Source organism: Alligator mississippiensis, chromosome 1 (assembly GCF_030867095.1).
Source record: "Alligator mississippiensis isolate rAllMis1 chromosome 1, rAllMis1, whole genome shotgun sequence".
NCBI lineage: Eukaryota > Metazoa > Chordata > Crocodylia > Alligatoridae > Alligator > Alligator mississippiensis.
The window spans coordinates 433,455,199-433,479,337 of record NC_081824.1 but is presented as its reverse complement, the minus strand read 5'-3'; the positions used below and the strand labels follow the sequence as shown (position 1 = coordinate 433,479,337).

Here is a 24,139-nt window from a genome sequence, read left to right as displayed (position 1 = left end):
AGGGGGTGGGGGGGGGTGGGCGAGGGCAGCACAACTCCATGCTGTTGATGGGAGCCCTGTGCTAGGCGTGCTGCCATGGCCACCAAGGTAAGGCAGTGCTGCTGATCTGTGCCCCTCTGATGCTGCTGGGCTGCAGAGGATGTTTAATCCTGGCCACCGTGGCAATGCGGCATTCTCAGCAGCGGTGGCGGCAGCATTGATCCTCCCTGCCCACTCTGCCCTACCATACTGGGTCCCACCCACTGGGCTGCAGAGGGTGGCAACAGAAATCTGACGGGGGGTGGGGGGGAGGGTGGCGGCATATGTCACCTATGCATCTCCACCCTCTCCCGCTACCTGCGTGCACATGCATGTGGGCACCCTGCCTCTGATCACCCTTCTCCCACTCCCCACAGCCCCTTGTAGGCTGGAACTTTGCTAGCCTGCAAAGGGAAACCCATGGTTTCCCAAGTTTTTCTTTTTTAAAAGGGAAAATCCATTATTTTCCCCTTTAAAGAAGAAAATCTTTGTTTTTCCATGGGAAACAGAAAACCCAGATCCCTGGTGATCAGTGACACCAACTGGATAATTAAAACCTTTGTGAAAAAAGAATACAAGAAATAGGGATCAAAAGATGTGACTTAAATTATCAAAGAGAATAGCTGCATTTAGAGTAAAGGATTTTAATATATTTGAAAGGAAAAACAGAACCCCTTCTAACAAAGGGGGCAAATCACAGATAAAGACTTGTCAAAATTATTTTGAAAGCCTTCCTAGCACTTAGCTGAGGCCCTATTTCTGCATGCCTTATACCTCAGTCCAAAACAAGGGGATTAGCAATTGCAAGTCTGTTTGCCAGATTATCTCCTTTTGGGAAGGGGCCCTGAAAAAGAAGCCCCTCTGAGCTCCCCAACAGAAAGCACAGGATTTGCAGATAAAATAGCCAAACCTATCCCAACAGGAAGCAGAATGTAGTATCTTCAGTCATAATAGTTACCCCTTCTTCTCCCACTCCATAGGAACAGCTACCAGGGACTACGCTCTATGCAACTATGATTGCCTCTGGGCCTTTCAGGAATAGAAGTGGCTTTGAAATAAATAAAAACCAAGGTCAGGTTTGTCCAGGTGAGGTTCTTTCTTCTTCCCAGACACTTCTCTCCATTACCTGGCCAGCCCAGTCTTACCTCCCCTCCCCTCCTCAGCACACACCTGGACTTGCACAGTGCTTTCTGTAGGATCTGGAAGAAGAGAAGGATAAACAATGTAGAGGCAGCCATGCAGGAAGTGTGAATGTTCCTGCATAAAGCTAAACTGATAGAAGTGTTCTGAGGGTCTGCACCACTGTCCCTAGACTCCTTCTGAATGGATTTTTAGGTATGTGTGTTCTGATACAGACAAGCTCTTAGATGGTTATGTTACTTCTAGCATATGACAACCTTCACGCTGGGCAGAACACTACTTAGAGGTTTACTCCCATGAAAGACATTTCAGAAGAGACACTGGATCAGCTTTAAGCATTCAAAGGGGTAGATCGGACAGCTAATCTTCTCTGCTGACCATCTAAACAGCAGTCTCCAAATAGTGTGCTCCTACATGGCCTCCCATGCCTCCTTAGGTGTCAACTCATGATGAAATGGATTGAAAAAATTCTGCAGTAGAGTGAAAACTGAAGGCTCAGAGCTAGCCTCATGAACATAGCATCAAAACAGACAACAGCAGCCACAGCAACAGCAACTACACATCCGGGTACTCATTTTCATATTTGGTTAATTAAAAGAGTATTTAAAATAAAGTACATAAATAAAACTGCTGCAGGATTTCTGGTTTGCAGCATAACTATTGTGGAACACAAGGGTCCTGCTGTATAATTTGTATTCATCCTGTTGTGAGGCATCCAGGGTCTTGCCCCACAAATCCTCATAAGGATCAACACCTACAGTACAAGGGCTGAAGCACATTAACAAGATGGAATGAGAAACTTGTGTTAGTTACCACTGTCAAGGCTGTGGTCATGGTGTGACTAAAATAATCCTGTCTACTACCACTGATCCTAGATTTTCCCACAAGCAACAAATTCACTTCCAAAATAAATTTAATGGAAGAGGACTGTAAGGCAAAAGAATCTTATGCTTACCTGGCGAGGTCTGCTTAATCACACGCACAATCTGCTCATTCCTAGGATCCAGGTAGCCCATTTTGCTGATGTATTCCAGAGCTGCTTCAATGCTCCTGCTGCCTGTCTGCTTCAGTGCTCTTACAGCCATCTCCTAAGTAAAATTAAAAACAAATCAGAGTTAAAGCATGCTCTCAGACAGAGTCCAAGAATTACACTTGGGGTAGGCAACAACAAGCCTTTTTATACTGAAAGCAACATTTTTTAATTCACACCAGATCAAAGCTGACTGGAACCAATTGGACATATGTGTTCTCAAAATATTTGGGTGACTTATTTGACTTTCAAAACAACATACAAACACACACATGTGCACACACAAAATATTTCATAGCAAAGTACTTCATGCTCCATTCACCCAAAATTGGCCTTGTTATATGATATGCAAAATGACAGCTAAAAACTGCAGCAGCTAGTTTATTAATTACTTTTTCAGTTGCTGCTGCTCTAAACCAGTGTATACTTTAAAAAGACATTTTGGATCATTCAATTGTTGTTATTATTCAAAACAAATGGGACCAGACAACATACAGGAGGAAAACAAGGATCATATTGTATTGCAGAAAATTCAAGTAACATTGCTCACACTGAGTTGGCAGAGACCAAAAGCCACAATTATTTTTTATTAATTTAGGACAAACATTCCCTATATTTTACAAATTTAAAGGGTATTTTTAAAATTACTGTCCCTTGGGAGAACAAAATCCAAGTTGGTGCTCTTTAAAAGATAAGTAATATTTCTTTCTAAAGGATAGCTAATATCTCTGCTGTACATTAGCAATGCTCAAAAGAGACTACTACAAGTTGAAAATGAATGTCAACAATACACACTTTAGAGAGATTTACAATTACAGGGTTCTAATCTCAACTCTGCAACTAAGTTAACATGCGACTTTGGACAGGTCCTTTCTCTTCTGGTGACTTAATTTACATATCTTGAAAGTGTATATGTTTTTAACTGAGAGAGGTACAAAAGGCCTAGTAAGAGTCTATAAAGTATCTCTGGCTTCTTTAAATGGAAAATATTTTATTAGATAGCCCTACAGAAGATAGGGCAGGGTAGCCTCTCCGCTCATTAGACTTAACACTAGTTCTGTACATTTGGGCACTAGGTTCCTTAAATGGGACTCTTTTAGGATAAGTCTGTGAGTTTTGATGTACTGGAATATAAGTTGTAAAAAGTATGCTTTGCTTTCCTAAGCTCTTGTATTAAAAAAAAAAAGTCTTCAGCCAAATAGAATCTAAAATGGGGACAGACATTAATTTGACTAGACATAAAAATGCGTAGAACTTTTTTCTTATATTAAGGCAGCAGCTCACAGAAAACTGTATTATAAGAATCCCTAAAAAAAACACTCGACTCTGATCTGCAAAAAAAAAAGCAGTTTGATTTAGGGTAGAAAAAAAAGATTTAACACTTCTTGTAATTGATCATTTTGTTCCTTATTCTCCCAATTATATTCAAGGACCTCTATGAAACTTAAAATTTCACAAATATTGTAATAACCCTATCAGAGTAGAGATAGCATTTTATTTGGCAAAAAATCCCAGCTCAATGGAAATTAATGTGGGGACCTCCCAGTGTCTTCAACCAACTGTATGGCTGGAAATTGCCTAGTATAGCATGGGTGTTGCTGTGGCCCAAATTACCACTAACGTGCTAAATGCTGATGTGGAAGTCACAAAGCACAACCTAAAAGCTGAAACTATTTAACAGAGTCTAACCTATGTGACTGGATGAAACGAGCCCAGAATCTGGGGCCAGCGTCCCCCTCCCACTACAAGGGCAGCCTTCCCACCGGGTTTACTTTGTGTGTTTTTCTTATGGCTGCAGTATGTGAACATTTCACTTACAATGATGCATTTAGCCTTGTAAGGCCTCTGAGGTATGGCTGCTCTGTCCTCTTTGAAGAGAAGGGGAAACTGCTACCAAGATTGCCAAGAGGTGGTGTTATCATGGCTGGCCATCACATTTCCCTCTCAAGGCCATTTGGGATGAACAGCCTCGGTGCCCCCTACTTAAGTCTCTCAGAGCGCACATAGTGAATCTAACATGTGCTGACTGCTGAATTTGGCACAAAGCAGAACAGCCAAAAGCACTTTCATTTAAAAACAGCCCTGGTGGTGATGGTAGAGCTGATGCCCACTGTTTATGTGACAGATTGGCTAAACCACTTGCCCAGGATGTGAAAGACCCAGGCTGAAGGCCTCCCTCAGCCCAAGGGTGCTTAAATTCCTCATTTCTCACACCCCAGGAGAGTGAACTACCCACCAAGTGATAGTGATAAATGTATCAGTGTTCCCAGGAGCAGAGATGGGAATGCAGGTGGTTGGGGCACTCTGCTGGGAGGTGGGATATAGGTTTGTAACCTCTAAGGTTGAAGGAGGCCCATTACCCAGGACTCAATCTCCCGCATGACTGCCCTCACCACTGGGCTATTATAAAAAGTGGATGGCTGTTCACACTTTAAAAAAGCAGCAGGCATCTTTTTATTTCCAAAACGGACAGCTTGGGAAGGCCGAGGAAGAGGTTTGGGGCTGTGAATCCCAGCTTCACATCGGTGCCTAACTCTGATCTGTCAACTGAGACCTAAATCCAGGAGCAGTCTGGACTGCAGATATACACTTCTCCTCTTAGTTCTGCTGGCTCTAGCAAATCCCATTCTTGCATGCCCAACTTCCCTTATTCAATGCATAGGAAACTTTGGGCCAGAGCTTACTTCACCTATTAGGCACTTCAAGTGTGACCGTACTCCACCCTTCTCAACTGCCTGGAAACTTATTAATACAAAAGGTGGGTGGGTCCCCTTCTTCCTTGTTGCTTTCCTGTAACATAGCCTTAATGCTAAGATGACACCCTGTTACAAAAATGCATGCTTTAATGGATGTTCAGGGACTCAAACAGGGTAGGATAGTATCTCATTTAGGTCTTAATAGGTGGAGTAGGATCTAGTCCTTCATGTTTAGCTTGAGTTTATAAACTGCACACCTGGAGCCAGACCGTTAAAATTTAGGCCTGGGGAGGGTTAGCATTAGCACCATCTCTGCCAAAGTGACTTGTCCACAGTTCTTAATGTTTTCTCATTTAATGGCCATTCTCAAGGTCTCCACATCACCATCGATAACCCACCCATTAAGGACCCAATTTGTCCATTTTGTGAACATGTTGTAAGCCCGTGTTATGAGCATGTCACAGGGAGCTCCTGGGCCACAGAGTGTAGTCTCTTGTGGCTTCAGGCAACTGCCTAATAAGCATCTGCCCAAAGAGGCTCCTACAAGAGCACCCATTCCAGCTCGTCCTACAAACACAATGCACCCAATCCAAAAATCCTACAGTGGGTCATGAAGAAAAGAAGGAGGGGAGGGGAACAACCCTTATCCCTGCAGGGCTGCCAACTCAACAAACACTAAAGCTGGACAAGCAAAAACCTAATATGGTTGGCTTTGAGGTACCCTAATATTCATGTCTCACTTTTGTCTCATTTGTCACAAGGAACAACTTCACACACTCAAATAAAAACTGTAAGCACATGTAACTTGATGGTTGCTCAGTTACTTTAACAAGAGACAATTTTCTTAACTGACATTAATTCAAATACAGCAAAAAGTTGCATGCCTGTCTTTGGCATTTTGTTGTGCTGAGTGTAGTTTCCTCCCCGCTCCCCAAAATGGCAATATTTTCTCCATTACTCATAGGCTCTACTTGGGGAATAGCTGTAGCAAATCTGAATATTCTTCTTACAATTTATGACTCATAATTTATAGAAAGGCAGTAGTCGGGCTCAGGTTTCCTATAGCTAAAATATTTCACTGGCATCAACATATTACTAAGGATAACTTTAAATCAGTAAGAAAATATTATGCGTGAGGGAAAGAATTTCCCACAAGTTGGGCTTTTTTCCTGCTCCAGTGTTTCTCAAGCGTTAGTAAACTCATATCCTTGTGTTTCCGCATTCTTGTCATCCATGGACTCTAGGTTTTACAGTCCAATTCTATTCTGAGGACTAATTCTTCAGAATTAGTATTGTGTGAGCTTGAGCTGTTCAAACTACAACCATTTACACCAATCATGCACAGTAAACCAGATTTTTGGGGAGGCTAGTGTTGGCTTTCAGTGGGGCTCCACAGAATAACTTCTTGGTATTTGTTAAACAAGTCTTTTGACAATGCACAAAAAGGAAGAGAACCCAGTTCATCTCCTTTCAGGAAGGCTAATCTGCAGGATTTAGAAAAAAAAATTCCATTCCTAACTTCTTTTTCTCACTGACTTTCTTCTCCACGAATGGAGTGGACTAGTGAAGACTTTGGCTACAGCCTTCCAATACTGGAGTTACCCTTTCTACTTCCCTCTTCACACCCCCAATCAAAATTAGGAAGATGAAAGGCAGAGGTCCAATATAAACTACATGTTTCACCTCCCCGATAAGGTATATTAGTTGGAATCATTTTTAATCTCATGCAACATTAACAGTTCAACCAACTTGACTTGAAAATTGAACCTTTCAGCTGTTGGCTGCAAGGGAGACTAATAAGAGAGCTGGAGCTTGGGACCACCAGTCTGGTGACAAAGGGCAAAACCAGGAAGGACTTTCATTTCCCACCTTTTAGTAAGATCCTCTCACCCTTACTTCCTCCAAAGGCCCAAATGATGAAAAATACACTGGAACTTCCTGTGGTACTTTCACAAACTAGGAAACTGGGATGCGGTTGAGATTTTCACCCCAAGGCACTTGTCAGGCCACAGAGCACATCCAGCCCCAGTCACAATGTGAGTGTGCTGACCAAGAGCCTCTCGCCTCTGGCCACTGCCGCTCCTGCCATTGTAGAGAGCTGAGGCTTCAGGAAAACAATGGAGCAGACCCTCAATGCAGGTACAGTAGGGCAGTCCCATCAGTATCAGTGGAGCCACACAGATTTACACCTGCCAGGGAGCGATTTCCCCTTGTACTTTAAGGGAGGAGTTGTTACGTAGTCACCTGGTCTTCAGGTAAGTACTTTCAGACACAGAAAAAACAGAAGCGAGGCAAAAAATAATATCTGCTTAATGCAGCACCCAATACCAAAACACTCCCGTAGACACAGGACTTGATGCAGCTCCCACTGAGGTCAACAGAAAGATTTCCATTAGCTGCCATGTGAGCAGGATCAGGCCCTCAGCTGCGGATCATTTTCTTTTCCCTTGGCCAAATACTTGAAGTTGCGTTATGGTTTGAGGGACTTCACTGCTGACTGTGTTTCTAATAACGCTGCAGCCAGCTGTCAGACTTTAATAAGAAACACAAGCTATTGGCAGCGTGCAAGCAAATCACAAGGGAACAGAGCAGCCCCGGCCACACATCATTCTTTGCATTCTATGTATTCTGCCTTGAGAATTCAAGCCAGTCTCAGGGCAGAGTTTTTCAGCATCTTTTCCTTAGTGCTAGTGCTAGCTGTGGTTGGAAAATACCCCACAAATGTTAAAAATGTTCTTTTTAAAATTAATTTTACCTGTTAAAACACTAAGCCAGGAGGGTTAAGTGGTCAGCTGCTCTGCATACCTGTGACATTTGATGCATCTGATGGAAACTCTAATGAACTCAGGCTGCCACAAGGTCACCATCTTAAGTACTCAATATCTGGGCTTAAGGAACCTTTGTTGCATTCCATGTTTGCTGATTCACAGAAAGGAACAGGTGTTTGTTTTCTTTCCAGCCTCCACAACTATAGGAAATGAACAAGAGGGGACTGTATAAACTGAACAGCTTTAAACCACAATATTCTCTAATTGGGCTTATCCCAAGTCCTCAGTTGACAGCAAGTTGTTTTCCAAGAGGCAGAAAGGTTTTGTCACGAAGACTCACCTCCAAATTCTAGGGGTGCACTGATAAAGATTTTCTTGGCCAATACCAATGGCCAATTATTAACCAGCCATATCGGCCCAATCTGATAGCCAATTTACAGGAATGCAACCCAGGAGCTTGGAGAGCAGCATCTGTCCAGTAAGTCTGGGGGGGAGGAGGGCAGATCAAGGCCCCAATTGTGAGGGAGGGAGTGGGGCAGGGGCTGGCACTGCATGCGACCTGGTGGGTGGCTTGTCTGGGGACCGTTGTGGGTGGAACAGGGGGCAGCTCCCCACTGCTATGTGCACCCCTGGGGAAGGCATGGGTAGCATGTGCCCCCTGGATTTGTGTGCAGGGCGAGGGCAGGCTGCCCACTGCAGGTTCGGGGCTAGAGGATGCGCTCGCCACTTCCCAGTAGGGGTGGTAGGCCACGGCTGTGCTCAGGGTGGGTGAGGGGTGGTGCAGGAAGGGGTGGCTATGGGAATTTTGGGGTGGCTGTAGCCCACCCCATATCCACCTGTCCCAGTGCTGCTGCCATCTGCCCGCCTCATGCATAGCCCCCGGCCCTGAGCCCACAGTAGGCAGCCCGCCCTCAGCCCACACACAAATCTGAAGGGCACGTGCCCTCCATGCCTCCCCTGGGGATGCGCACAGCGTCGGGATGCCACCCCCACTCCCCATCCCTTGAATGAACTGCCCACTAGGTCACATTCACTGCCCTGGCTGAGCAGCACCTATTCCTGCCCCACTCCCTCCCTCACCGTGGGGGTCTCAATCTGCACCCCCATGCCCTTTCCCTCCCCACTACTCCTTCCCCCCCACCCAGACTTATTGGCTGGATGCTGCTCTCCAAGCTGCTCAGCTGCATTCCTGGCCATGTGTATGCTACATCTGTGCGCATACATGTGGTATTTAAAATCGGTGACATTATAGGCTACACCGGCCAAAGAAAACCAATTGCCAATAATGTTAATTTTCCTTTTATCAGTGCTGATCTGATATACAACTGATATACTGGTGCACCTCTACCCAATTCTGATGCTCAACAGGGAAAATCCTTCTGTGATGGCAGAGATCTAACTGTGTCTGCACAGACTTCACCTTACTATGTGCTCTGTAGGCAGTATGGAAGGTTTTCCCCAGTTTAGCCTCCTGCCTGGCTGGACTTTACTAGCACTGGCAGAGCTGAGTGTTCTTGATGTACTCCACAGGTGTCCAAGCAAGTTTTCATTCAAAAAAGCTCCTACTCACCAGGAGGTATTTATCATTTCAGTGAAGACTGCTCAAGAAGTTACAATAAGTAAGAATTTTGTGTGAGAACATTGCGTCTGAAGAAGACAATAGGTCCTCCAAAATTTGGCACCAGTAATTAATTGCTAACATCAACAACAAAAAATAAAAATTCTCCATTTAAAAAAAGAAGGCCGGGTGACGGATGCAGGAAGTAGATACAAATTCCCCAAGGAAGGGAGAAAAATCAAGATCATGTCAGCACAAATTATCAAGAAATGAGAATTAGTCTTTCAAAGCTAGTCCACCACTGTAGAATTTTTCATTCATGATCTTAAAAACGTAACATAAGGAATTCACGACACAAGGTTTATACTACACTTTGTGGGACACTGTGGTCCCACAGAGCAGCAGTCCCTTTATTTTAATACCAGTTTTCTCTGCCTGCTTCCTCTGATGCTGCCCTCGTTTCCTTTACAACTTAATTTTAGATCATTATCGTCTTGTGGCCGGCATTCTGTCTTTGTTTTTGCTTGTAAGTTCATGTGCGGCTCTGACACAGGTTAAATGCATTATATTTATGCATAAATAAGCAAGCTTGTGACCTATTATAGTTCCTAAGGAATTGTGTGGAGAGGTACTAGAAAGGGCCTCCTGGGTCAACTCAGTCCCTGCTGTCTCATTCATAAACCAATCAAGGTATTTCACCCCTGCTACTCCTACTACAAGGTTGTTCCAGAACCTTGGTTCCAAAATTGCTGGTTAGAAACCTTCTTTTAAATTTCCAAAATGAATTGAATTGTGACCAGTTTACAGCTATTCATTCTTTTAACAACACCATCCTTCAGGACAAACAGCTCTTCTTCCCTAGTGTTTACCCCTTTCTGATACATGGCTTCCTGATATACGGCAAACTTGTCCCCTCTCAACTGACAAACTCTCCCTTTACAGCAGAAATTTTAGTTGTTAGTCCCCAAGTACTTCTCCACAATTTTGTCCCATTTCCTGTACTCCAGTCCTCCCCGTCACCCAGTTCTTCCTGTGTCACATTCCCATTCTTCTCTGCATGGACTATGCCTTCCTAAATCAATCCCTTCAGCAAATTTCATCAGTATATATCAGTTTTTTTTGTGATAGGGTCATTAATGAAAATATTATAAGGAAAGGGAACCTGAAAAGATGAGTTACTAGTGACAAAATAGTAATATACAGGCAATGAACAAGGGAAAAATAATAATCCTACCCACAATAAATAAATAAATAAATAAGAGAGAGGTGAAAGGAAATTACCTACCACTGAACCTTGCATCATCATTTGCAAGACACTGTAAAGAACAATTTTTCCCATCATGTCCTTACAAAATATTTAACATGGTCATTACAGAATTAACAGAAGGAAGCAGGGATTAAAACCAGTTAACATTTTAAAACGCTAACAGAACAAGATAAAAATATGGAACTAGTACAACATTTGTGCCATCATGTTGTTGACTATATTAACATGTGAACAGCCCCTCTCCACACTTACACCTTCCCTTATTTAGACAATCAGATCTTCAGGGCAGTCCTCTACTCTGACCATTGCCTTGCACAACAGGATCCTGATCTTGGATGATTCATGTTACTACTATGGTAAGTTTACTGAGATATGATTATAAAGTTAATATATCAGAGGCAGTAACAGAGGCATGAACTGTTTCAGGGAAGCACTGGCTCAAAATATGATGGACAACAAATATTGCATTTGCCATACAATAATGGGGGCCAAACTTCTTGACAGGCATGCCACAAATTAACTCCACGCTTTCCCCAAGTGCCACTCTGATCCGGACCAGCAGCACTACTTTCTGCTCCCTGACTGATCTGCCACTGTTTTCTACTCCCTGCCCTATCTGTGGCTATTTTCTGTTGCCTGCCCTATGTACCACTGTGCTACCTGCCTCTCCCAGTCTGCCACGTTCTATACACAGAGGCTGCCCGTGCCACTTACAGCATGCATGCCGCAGGCTGGCCATCCCTGCCACAGAACAAGATGAGGCTGCACTCCCAGCCTCCCCCACTGGAAGGCCCCAGCCCCAGGCAGTGGGCACAGCTTTTGGGCAGAGCTGCTGCTTCTGCAGCAGCCCAGGAAACTGCTAGGCTCCCCTAGCATCCAGCAACTCCTCCTCCTGTCTCTGCTGTAGCGCTCTGGGCAGCAGGTATGTAGGGGAAGCTGTAGCGTTGAGGGGAACGGGGCGGGGGTTGGCTCTACCCGCAACTTGCTTTAGTCCTGTTCGTGCATGGGTGGGTGGGGGAGTGCGTGGATGGGGGTCGGGTGGGACAGAGCTCGGCTACTCACAAAGCTCCACCAGGAAGGCATGGGACAGACAGGTGGGGCAGGAGCAGCAGCAGCAGCCAGCGTGGGCTTCACTGCAGCCCTGCCAGGCAGCCATGGGACAGACAGGTGGGACGGGAGCAGGAGGCAGAGCAGGCTTGCCTGCAGCCCTGCTGGGCAGGCATGGGACAAGCAGGTGGGGTGGAAGCAGCAGCAGCAGGAGGCAGAGGAGGGGCTGGGCTCAGCCAGGTAACAAAGAGCGGGAAGCCCCTCCACATGTGCATGCCGAATCCTCCCAACATACCCCGTCCTCCACCATACCCCACCCTGCACACACATCCCACCCCCCCCCACATCCAACCACACTCACCCCCACACAACCTCCTACCCCTCCACACAATATATGAGCAACTCCCCACAAAGGCATACTCCCTGGGCAAGAGGAGACACGTCCGATGGCAAAAGTCAGGAGTTTGGGGGATGGGATTTCTGGTCCCCAGCTGGTTACTGGGGGTAGGGGAGTACCTGGTCACGGGGCAGGGCTACCATTGCAGCCCTTTACACTTCACCAAAACTCATTAAGCGGCCCTCCAGCCAAAATAATTGCCTACCCCTGTTTTAAATCACTTTATATACTACATCCCCAAACAGCAGATGTTTGTCAAAAAGTTATCTCATGCAGGAAATCTACCGTTTCATACTCACATCCAATCTGTAACAGGAGCGGTTCAAATATATGTTCTATGCATGTGAAGCAGAGATATAATATTTCAGCTATGGCCCAATCCAAGGCCTTGAAGTTCAGCCATTTGAAAATAAACCAAATGTGGCTGTTTACTGATCCCAATCAAGTGCTTGTGAAATGAAGGGCTTGCTTATAACACGACATCCCCAGACAAAGCCTGTACATGTAAACATGTCAAGAAAGTCTCTTGAAATATTTAAGAGATTTTGTATCTTAAAAAAACTGCATGTGCAGGCTTTCAAATCCAGCAAGTAGTTTAGTAACCCAATTCCTGCTCATGTCAGTATCTGTGCATGTGCATATGAACATGCAATGCAGGGATTCATCATCCAGTGCAGGGTGACAAGGGCCTGCAGCAAGGCGGTAGCCCTAGACTTCAAGAGGGCCAACTTCAATGAGTTGAGATTGGTGGGAGAGGCGCTGGGGTTCTCAAGGGCAGAGGAACTCAGTGCCCAAGATGAGTGGTCGTTCCTTAAGGAGCTGATACTCGGGGCGCAAGGGGTAAAGATACCAACAAGAAGCAAGGGGGCAAGAGTGCCCAAAAGCCCCCCTGGCTCACCAAGGATATCCGGGAATGCCTGGTTGCCAAAAAGGCGGTGTACACCCAGTGGAAGGGGGGGGGGGGGCTATCTCCAAAGAGGAGTATACCTCCATTGCTCGGGCCTGTAGGGGGGCTGTTAGGAAAGCTAAGGCGGACGTAGAGCTAGGACTAGCGTCCAAGATCAAAGATAATAAAAAGTCCTTTTTCAAATACATAGGGAGGATGAAGAAGGCACTGGGAAACGTGGGGCCCCTGCAAGATATGCTGGGCAATCTGGTGGTTGCGCCAGAGGAGAAGGCAGACATCTTTTAACAAATTCTTCACCTCTGTTTTCTTGTGCAGGGACTGGGACTCCCTCACCGTGATTCAAGACGGACTCGAGGGGAACGCCTCAAGACCTAAGGTTGAGGAGGACCGGGTTAGAGTGCTTCTGGAGGGGCTGGACGTGTTCAAGTCAGCAGGTCCAGATGCTCTCCACCCCAGGGTGTTGAGGGAGCTAGCAGGGGTTATTCCAGGGCCCTTGGCATGGCTTTACGAGCGCTCGTGGTGCTCGGGCCAGGTGCCAGATGATTGGAAGATAGCCAATGTGGTCCCCATCTTTAAAAAAGGGAGGAGGGAAGACCCGGACAACTATAGGCCCGTTAGTCTTACCTCAATCCTGGGGAAACTCTGAGAAGATCATCAAGGAGCACATCTGTGATGGGCCGGCATCGGGGATGATGCTCAACCAGCACAGTTTCATTAGGGGCAGGTCATGTCAAACCAACCTGATCGCCTTTTACAATCAGGTCACAAAAGCATTGGATGCAGGTGTCGCCGTGGATGTAGTCTTTCTGGACTTCAGCAAGGCCTTTGACACTGTCGACCACCCCATCCTCATTAAAAAACTAGGCGACTGTGGCATTGATGCCTACACGGTCAAATGGATTGCTAATTGGCTGAAGGGTCGTACTCAGAGGGTGGTGGTGGACGGGTCATATTCAACCTGGGGGGAAGTGGGCAGCGGAGTCCCCTAGGGCTCAGTCCTTGTGCCTGCACTGTTCAATTTCTTTATCAGCGACTTGGACAACGGGGTGAAAAGCAACCTGTTTAAATTTGCTGATGATACCAAAATTTGGGATGAGGCGGGCACGCTAGTAGGGAGAGAAAGTCTGAAGAAAGACCTGGATAGGTTGCAGGGGTGGGCTAACAAAAACAGGATGCGTTTCAATACTGACAAGTGCAGGGTGCTGCACTTGGGCAGTAGTAACGGGCAACACACTTATAAGATGGGAAACTCCCTTCTTGAGAGCACGGAGGCAGAAAGGGATCTTGGAGTCATTACTGACTCCAAGATAAACATGGGCTGACAATGCGAGGTCACGGTCTGCAGGGCTAACCGGACCTTATCGTGCATCCACAGGTGCATCTCAAGTAGGGCCAAGGAGGTGATCCTCCCCCTCTACATGACACTGCTCAGGCCACAGCTGGAGTACTGTGTCCAGTTCTGTGCACCCCACTTCAAGAGGGATGTGGACAACATTGAGAGGGTCCAGAGGAGGGCCACCCGCATGATCCGGGGACAGCAGGGCAGACCCTACAATGAGAGGCTATGGGACCTGAACCTGTTCAGCCTTCACAAGAGAAGGCTGAGGGGGGACCTGGTGACCGTCTATAAACTCACTAGGGGGGACCAGAAGGGTTTGGGGGAGACCTTGTTTCCCCTAGCGCCCCCTGGGATAACAAGGAATAACGGCCACAAGTTGTTGGAGAGTAGGTTTAGATTAGACATCCGTAAGAACTACTTCACAGTTAGGGCGGCTAGGATCTGGAACCAACTTCCAAGGGAAGTGGTGCTGGCTCTTAACCTGGGGGTCTTTAAGAAGCAGCTTGATGCCTACCTGAGTGGGGTCACTTGAGCCCAGTTTTCCTCCTGCTCAGGCAGGGGGTCAGACTTGAAGATCTACAAGGTCCCTTCCGACCCTACTTCTATGATTCTATGATGTACGTGCATCTTTTTTTGAAATAGGTTGAAACTCTGGCTGGCCTAGAAGCTCCTTGAAAGCAACATACGCAGAAGTCCCCAAGCGCGTACTCTCTCTCTTTTCTTTTTCAAATAAAAGTTCCTTACATGTATTTTGGCCAAACATGAACATGTACTCCCATTAGGTTACATAACCATACAATTCCAGGAAGCATGTGACGCACGTCAGAGGAAAATACTGCATGAGGCTCTGCACTATGAATGAAAGCAAAGTGTAATGAGAGGATGAAAAAAACAACAACCCAGCACAATGGGGAAAACAGTCACCACAGCATTAAGATGAGAAATAAGGGGACAACCCTACCGCACTGTAACTTTCTCTGCAGGAGAGAGGGTAGGAGGAAAGAGAATAGACTACTCCCCAGGTCAGGCAAGCAGGCAGCCAGACCCAGTGACAGAAGGAAGCTGCTCGCTCCTAGAAACCAGGATGAGGAGAAGAGCAAGGTGAGCAACACAGCAGGAAGAAAGTCCGCTGCTTTTGGATCAGATGATCCCAATTAAGGTTCTAAAAGAAACATACTCCTGACAGAGCTCAGCGATGCAACTCTCTGCTGTCTCTCTGTTCCCTCTGCCATTTGAAATAGTAAGGCCAGAAACCAATGTTCATTTCTAGCTGTAAGAAATTCTTACCACAAGAAAAATAGCCTGGGAGTTGTAGCATACAAGTGTTCAAACCCCTGGCTGGAGAGCTGCCATGGCATGCTCTCCAGCTAGGAGACACTAGAGACCTTACTCCCTGGGCCACCCCAGCCCTTTGCGGAGCCCACTGATTGACAACCTGGGAAGGGGGTAGGCTGTCAACTACTGAAAAAGCTGCAGCCACCAGACAGCCAGGGAGGGCTCCAGCCCTGGAGCAATGCCTCCCCTCACCCTGCCAATCAGTTAATTGGCAGGATGGGAGGCCATTCTCCTGTGGTGGGAACCCCTGGATGTTCACTGATGTCCCATACTGTTGGAGCTGGATAACTATTTCTTTCACGTATATTTTACCCAAGAACAGGAGGTTGTAGATGGTACAACAGTATGAGATAGCTTCAAGGGCAAATGTTGGCTTTTAGAGAACCGGAGAAAATACTACATTTTTCAAGGCAGCATTTATAGTGGTTTCTTTGAAGGGAGCATAGACTGTGTCCATTAGTAAAAATCAGCTGTTCTTTACTGGTTGTTACCAGCTAGGAAGGATGTTGCTCCATTTCAGGCTATAAACAGTCACCTTACTATGCCGTTCTATGTGTATTTAGGCCATTGGCGATGTGTAGGGGATGCACGCAGGTGCACGTGTAGCCCCATCAGCATGGCAATGCAACCTTTGAGAAAAGTCATCACCGACACTGCCGACAGCACCTGTGGGCGGTCACCCCTCACTGCCGACACCACCAGCAGCATCTGCAGGTGGTCCGCAATTGCTGCGGGTGGTCGCCACTTGCTCCCTCCCCCACCCCCGCTGTTGACAGCACCATGCCTGCAGGAGCTCCCCACGTACTGCTGCCATGCTCCTGCCACTGACACCGCCATCGCCAGCTGCGGGAGCTTGCCATGTCCTCCCAGCCTCCAGAGGCATGTGTCGTTCATACCACATTGTTCCAATTGTAAGCCAATCCCCCATTTTCAACTTTTTTCCTTGAATATAATTCAGTAACTACAGATAAAGTTTGAACTGTGATTGCCCTTACAAAATCACACAGGAAAATCAGATAACCAAGGAAAGGATCCAAAGGTTGAAGTGCACTAAAAAAATGAAGCGACAAAATGTCCGATTTTTTTTTTTAATGATCAAAAATACTGCAACAAAAAGAGTCAAGACAGTAGGGGGCCCAATCATAGATAGACCCCCACATACAAGTCAAGTGTAATCTTAAAGTTCTTCTGGAGGTGGAAAAAAGATAACCTGAATAATATAGTGGTTTTTTTCTGAGCTCCAGATAAATAACTTATGTTTCACTAACGTAATTTCAAACATTACTCTCATCGCTGCATGCTAAAGAATTATTTTCATTATAAACTCATTTTCAAGCATCTGCCTCATTTTTCAAAGATTTTGGCCAAAGCTCCTTATGTTTATTCTCGGTTTCAAGGTGACCATACCCTGGTAAACCTTATTTAAACATTCTGGAGTTACAGTGTGAAAAAAATCTATTCTTTTCTTTCCTTTTTTTAATCTAAAGAACCCTCTTTCAGGTGCTTTTTCCCCCTTTGGAAACTTCAAACTCACAAGGGATTTAAAACACTCTCAAGGCGCCAAACATATCCATCTTCCCACCCGACCCAGGCTCTGCTAGTAGCAAAATGAACCCTGTCCACCTGCTCCTACAAAGGTGCACTAATGACCAGAAATAATGCAGAGTAAACAGCTTAAGAGCAGCCCCAAGCAACTCAGAGCAGACCAGTGTCCCCTTAGTGCTGCGTTCAGGCTCTGCCAAGACAGAGCTACAAAGCAGCCTTGGAAGATGCACTCAAACCTACTCCAAGCTGCCTTTGACCAGCTGCAATGCTGGTCTCAGCCTCCGATATGACTCAGCAAGAACTAGTGGGAAAGGGCTTCGTTCATCTCTGGTCAACTCGGGGTTGGGAAGGAGGCTGTGGAGTTATGCCCAAAGCATCCTAGTGCCTTTCAGATGATTAATGCAATTTGCTTTTGCAATAAGTAAGTGATAAGGGGCTAAACTGCACAACACAATGCATCCTGAACTTCCACTGACGTGAACAGCATTCACAATCAGATCTCTGTGTGTTGGGGGGGAAAAATAAAAAAAAGTTACACATAACATGAATACATGTTGTGCTATTGGCTAATAAACCCTTAGTCTGGAGGCATGAAACTCAAAAATGCATAGTTGTGTACTGGAAAAATGGTCCAAAATTAAATCACAAGAAATTCAATAAGGACAAGCAAAACAAGGTAGAGCACCTGCACCCATGGAATAAGAAACACCTGGCTACGATGCAGTACTGCAGAAAAGGGCCTAGACCATAAACTGAATATGAGCCAAGAGTGTGCCCTTGTTACAAAAAACCAGAACTCTTGGTTCCAAAATGATACCTTTTATTAAACCAACTGGAAAATGGCAAGAAAATTGTCCTTTTCTGCAAGTTTTCGGGATCAAAGTCCCTTCACCAGGCTCTGGGAAAAGTGTAGATGGTACAAGATGGTAAAAAAGTCCTCAGAGGTAGTAAATAAACTTCATTTTTTCACAGAGGGAACTGAAGATGGAAGGCTGTCCCTCTGGGTCCATGACAGCTCTCTGTGAGCTGTGTTGAGTAGCTCTTTGATGTGTTGATCAGGTAGAATTCCTTCCCTGGAGGTGTCAGATGGCAGGCAGGGAGGTAAAAAAAAACGTCCTTGTTGCTCTGCAATGAAGTTTAAAATCCAAAATCAGCTAAAATTCGGCATCTTCCATGTGTCAGGGGTGTACCCTGAAACATGTACACCTGAAACTACCAAGTACACCCTTGTTACAAGCAAGCCAAAAGCATATTAAAAAGCGCTGTACTAATAGAAACATCTCTTTCAAGTCATAAGAAGAGATTCGTTCACTCTACTCAGCGTTAGTAAGGACTCATCTGGAATACCGCATCCAGTTTTGGGCACCGCTCTTCAAGAAGGACGCAAGTAAATTAGGAGGAGTTTAGTGGAGATTAACACAAAAATGATCGGAGGTCTAAGAAACATGACTTCTGAGAAAAGATTAGAAGAATCAGGATTATTTTGTCTGGAGAAGAGAAGATGGAGGGGGGACATTAATAATAGTCTTCAAATATGTCAAGGGTGGTCAAAGAGGTTGGATAAACTATTTTCTGTGACTGCAGAGCATTATGGGAGAGAATAACAGTCTTAAATTGCAACGAGGGAAATATAGGTTAGATATTAGGAAGAATTTTCTCACTATGAGGTGGTCAGGCATTGGAACAGATTATCTAGAAAAATTGTGGCATCCCAATTCTGTAAGTTTTTAAGAGCAAGTTAGTTGTCTAGGATGTTTCAGAAAGGGATGATCCTAACTTGAGCAGGGGATCAGACTACCTTGAGCAGGGGGTCCCTTCCAGTTTCTTTTGTATGATTCCATATTCAACCAAACTCTCATTTGCACTCACATCATGCAAGCAAATAAGCATACATCTAACTGAATACGTGAACTGTGCATATATAAAGCATTAAAGTTAATATCTGCATTAATACAAAAGTAGCATTATCCAGTAGTCCATGATGCAATGCACTTTGCATGAAAATCTCAGCCATAATGTTAAAACAAAAGGATGTGCGTCTGTGCATGCATGTCCTCTCAGCTATTCCAATATCTTACTGTTCAGCTGCATTATTTTCTACTATGCCTGTATCCAAACCCCCCCCTCCCCCCTCATAATTAAGTCCCCAGTGTGGTGGGCACTGCATAAACACCTGGACAGTCTCCAAAGAGCAAGCTATCTAATCTAGCACAGGACAAATATTAACTTTAATACAATTACACAGGTGAAGTAAGAGTTTATTTGTTGAAGAGTTATTAAAGCTACTTATAGTCTGCCCCAAGGCCCCATGACCAGTACGTCAAGATGCAAAAACTTGTACGTGTCGCAGGGCACTAAGACACCTACTCCTTTAAGGGCAGAAACTGCCTAGAGAGAGGTCCCTAGCAGTCAGGCAGGAACCCCACAGGGGCAGGTTACTGTGGCAGCAGGCTAGCGAGGGAATCAGCCTGCACCTGCAGCCAGTCAGCTGACCAGAAGAGGCAGGGCCCTGGGCACATATAAACCCCAGGGCTGGGACTAGAGGTGCAGTTTTCTGCCAGCAGCCAAAGGGGAAAGAGCTCTCCTAAAGGAAGCCAAGGGAAGAGAACTGACTGCCCATTTTGCTTCTGGTAAGATTAAGTGACTTCAGGAGCTCACCAGTGTTCTGGTAAGATTAAGTGACTTCAGAAGCTCACCAGATACACTGGCCTACAAGGCACGTAGTGCTGGGGAAAGGGTGATTCTTTTAAAGGGACAGAGCACATCCTGAGCTGCTTGCATTATGTTATAGCCCAGGGGCTCGTATTTTGATTTCTGTTTGTATACCGGAGGATCGGGCTGAGGCTATTGGGGAAGGAGGAGGCCTCATTGGGGGCCCACTACACTTAGGGGACCCCAGCACCAGTGTGGGCACACTATTTGGGGTGAACAGACCCCAGCGCCAAGGGGCGCCAAGAGAAACAGAGCTGCGGAGAGCCCAGTGATGACCGGAGGCCAAGCTAAACTGCCCTGGAGGGACAACGTGTGAATACCATCTGTGAGGCTTGGGGTGTGGTAAAAGGGTGGTTTGGAGCCACGCATCTAGCCCATAAGGCTGAGGGTATCTCGAGAGGCATTCATTTTGGAGTGGGACCCAAAAGGTGTCCAAGAACCCACAGGGTTCAGTGGGGTCCATCAGGACTGTGCCCAAAATACAAACTTGAGGGCAGCCTCCTTATTTATTATAGTACAAGATGTGGCAGATGAGAGAAGGTGCCCATTGGGCAGGATTGGCACGGTCAAGGAGCCCCTGGGGTAACATAGCCATCCCTGGGGACCCCATCCCGTGACAGTACCATCTACTCAGCACTGCACCTGAGGGATCGCAGACCAGAAGCATAGATTTGTGCTAATTCAGAAGCCTCACATACACACTGAACCATGTTGCATAAGCTGTACTTATGCATTATAAGATAGGGAAGTCAACTTTAATGGAAGCTCAGCATGCTTTTCCCCAGAGCTTCTAATACTGCAAAGATAATATGACCTCTTAAAATAGAATCTGAATCTCCCAAAATTAAACAGAGGACAATTAAACACACACACATTCTTGCAAATAAGGGCAGAATCAATAACTATCCTGTGGCTTCTTATGAGGAACCAGTCCAGGTGCCTGCTCACAACTCCACAGCAACTGAAAGAAAAGAACTGGTTTCTCAACTACCATTCCTTCTTGCATAGTAAGCCTAGCACACATGCTGAGCTTTGGGATTTAAAGATCTGACCCTCAAAGCAACTGTGACTTCCATTCACCTCTCAGACTTTTATGTTCTTAATGATACAAAGATAAGATCAATAAAAATTATTCTTCATCACTGAGTCTCCTCACTGTGTTGAGCCAAGCTGTTCCTAACTGCATGGGACACAGCATATCCCATCCACCACACCCGGACTTTCCCTCTCCCCACAAATGAATTTCTAGGAGCAAAGTGCTTGAAGATGTGGCAGTCAGGACATCCTTTTCTGCTCTGAATACAGGCTAAGTGGTGTGGTGCTGCCACATTTTGCCATTTCTCCGAAGTTTGAGGAGAGCCATAAATTGACAAGGTTCAGTATTAACAGGTGTAGAGCTATTCAGACTGGAACTCAAGAGAGGCAAACACAAAATAAGGCCTTGGCCATATGTTCATTTGTAGTGCTACAAACATAGAGGGCTAAGAGGGGTATACATAAGTTCACAGCCCCCTGGCTGGAATTTCTGTGAAGTCACCATAAAGGCACATTTGCCAACCAAAAGGTGATAGGGGCGTTTCTCTTGTTCCCCTTGCCCCCAGGTGAATCTGTCAGTGAGCAGAAGTAGCATGCCTGACAGCTTGCCACCCTCCCGGGGAGGGCAGCAAAAAGAGTTGCTCATGCCTTATTGCCCTGGCAGCAGCAGCAGCATTTGTGCTATTCCTGTTGGGACACAGCTGTCCCCAAGGTTTCAGCAGCACTGGCCCCTGCTGCAATGGTGAAAGCAGAGCCCCAGAGTGGGACAGCAATGGCTCTGCAATGGCTCGCCCAGGGAGGCACAGCAGGTGAGTAGAGCATGGCGTAATGCTGGGGGACCAAGCACTAAATGTAATACAATACTTTACATGAGGTGCTGCTACCAAACATAGTACTATAGAGAAATTCCTGTTTTAAAGACATTTGGACATCCTGTTTCAAGACATTTCTATAGACTTGTGCTATTTTGTAGTGCTACAAGGAGCCTGCAAATGTCCCCTACGCTTTTGTAACATTACAGATGTAACACATACACCCCAGGGAATTATGCAAAGACAAATTTAAAATTATTTACTTTTAATATTTTTTTTAACCAATTAAAGTAAATACAACACTATTTCAACCTTCTTTAGAAAGATATGCAGGTATTTTGTATGGTTGGGGATGGGAATGGGATGGGGGGGATGCAGGGTTTGTGGAAGGGTGTGGGTATGGGACTAGGTGGGGTTTGTGGGGAGGTTGTAAACGGGGGGGGGTTTGTAGGTGGGTGTGAGCCCTCTCCACCACACATTCCTTCCCCCCATGGTGCACAGCCCCTGCAGCCCCTCAGGGTGCTCATGGATACAGCAGGCACAGCCTGGCACGCACCTTCAAACCAAACCAGGCTGTCTCTGTGCCAGCATGTGGGGCTCATGGTACTGTAGGTGGGAGCCGCATGCCATCGAGCCATGCAGATTCCAGCCCTCCATGTGTGGCTTCCCACTGGAGTGCTGGAAGCATGGAGCCGGGTGGCCTGGCCCGAGGTGTTTGGTCAGGCCAGGTAGGCTCCGTGCCTCCACATGGGACTTCCATCACTCTAGCAGGAAGCCACATGTAAGGCAAGCAAGAGCCCACCCGGCTCAATGGTGCATGACTCCATGCCTCCATGTGCAGCTTCCCGCCCAGCCTGATGGTGTGCAGCTCCCAGTGAACACGCCATCAGGCTGGGCTGGGCTGGGCTGGCCCTCCACGTGAGGCTTCCAGCACTCCAGCAGCAAGCTAAATATGGAGACACAGAGTCGCATGACATAGGGCCAGACAGGCTCCATGCCTCCACATGCGGCAGCGCTAAACTGGCCCAATGGCGCGCAACCTATACCCACCCACAAACCCCACACCCACCCATACACACTCCCATGCCCACCCGCAAACCCCATGTCCACCCTCCCCCAGCAGGCAGGAGCTCCCCTCCCTACTTACCCATCATGGAGGTGAAGGCACAGTGCCTGCCATAGTTAAGTTACGCAAAATTATGCAATTATGTGTGGTCATGCCTTTTATGCCCAAAATTGCATGGATGCATAATTCCCCAGGGCGTAAACAAATGTCCATGGCCTACGAATCTTCAAATCTCTGTTGCAACTCGTTGCTCCGAATACTGGTGAGCTGGCTGGTATGACATATATAGGGTGAGATAAAGTTTTCAGTTTAAAAAAAAAGAAAGATTGCATATCTACTTAGATTCAGCTTTAAAGAACATGAATATGGGAAGGTACAGGACTGTAGTGTTCCAAAACAAGAATACTAGACCTAGCTTGCACAACACATGTGAGGTTATTTCATCTATGTTTATGTTATCTATTCAAACAGAAAGGTTTCCTTGTCCAAGAAAAAAAAATCCTGATCTTCAGCCAGACAAGTTCAACAAAATCATCAAATCTCTTCCCCAGTGCTGGCATTACTGACATTACTATTAAAAGCCACATTAAAAAATGAAAAGCACTGCAGTACTCAACAAGAAACTAATATAAAACTCAAAAGATAGAAATTTTAGCAAATTGCTTTCATGAGCTTGTAAATTCCACTGTCAGATGCCCCCCCCCCCCCCCTACCTGCAATCGCTTGTTAAAAAATTCCTGCCAATACCAAGTAAATGGTGTATGACAAATGGGTTTCTGCTCAAGCCACATTTAGCATTGATTTATTGCTGCCTCCTGACACAGGGGACAACATTCCCCACAGGTCAACATTGCCATGTTAGGAAAGGAATACTAGTGTAGCTGAATTTTCAGAAATGTGCCTGAATCAGAGTATTTTTACACATTCTCTGGGGGTGGGGGAACGCTTTAATTAAAGCAGGTCAAAGAGCTGCTCTAAAGTGCCCGGAGCATCTCACGTGTCAGTGTCCCCATGCTTCAAAATGGTGACAGGGTTGCTTTATCTAAAGCTCATCAAATGAGCTGTAGTTAAAGCACCCCTGCCGCCATTTTGAAACGTGAGGATGCTGATACACAAGATGCAGAGGCTCCCTGGTGTGCTGTAATTACCACGCTCCAGATGACTCAATCAAGTCTGCTCCAACGTGCATCATTTTCTAATAGGTGTTACTTGAAACAGGATAAGCCTAGTACTGTATGCCCAAGAGAACCAAATGAAGTGGACGAACAAGGCCTCCAACAGCTGCAAGTACCATTTCAACACAGCTAAGTAACAGATGTGCAACTACTGAAAGGTGTATGCTAAGCAGAAATTAGATACTAAAGTATATACAACTTAGTAGTGTATTTTTACAGTGAATATACTAGCACCAGCAGGCAGTAATCCCACTTTGAGAGTGCAAAATTGTGCACAGACAAGTTACAAATG

The 24,139-nt window shown here is 45.9% G+C and overlaps 1 protein-coding gene across 3 annotated transcripts in view; it reads right to left on the bottom strand.

Moving 5' to 3' along the window:
* The window catches only part of LATS2 (large tumor suppressor kinase 2), a 96,112-nt gene that overhangs the window by 15,186 nt on the left and 56,787 nt on the right, over positions 1–24,139 (bottom strand). For 2 of the 3 annotated variants that reach the window (XM_014600697.3, XM_059720559.1), the window contains exon 3: positions 2,114–2,246. In XM_014600697.3, coding sequence (XP_014456183.1) covers positions 2,114–2,246 — 133 coding nt within the window. Of the gene's footprint in view, positions 1–2,113; positions 2,247–7,689; positions 7,792–24,139 lie in introns of those variants that run through there. The other variant, XM_059720564.1, reaches the window with a different exon arrangement.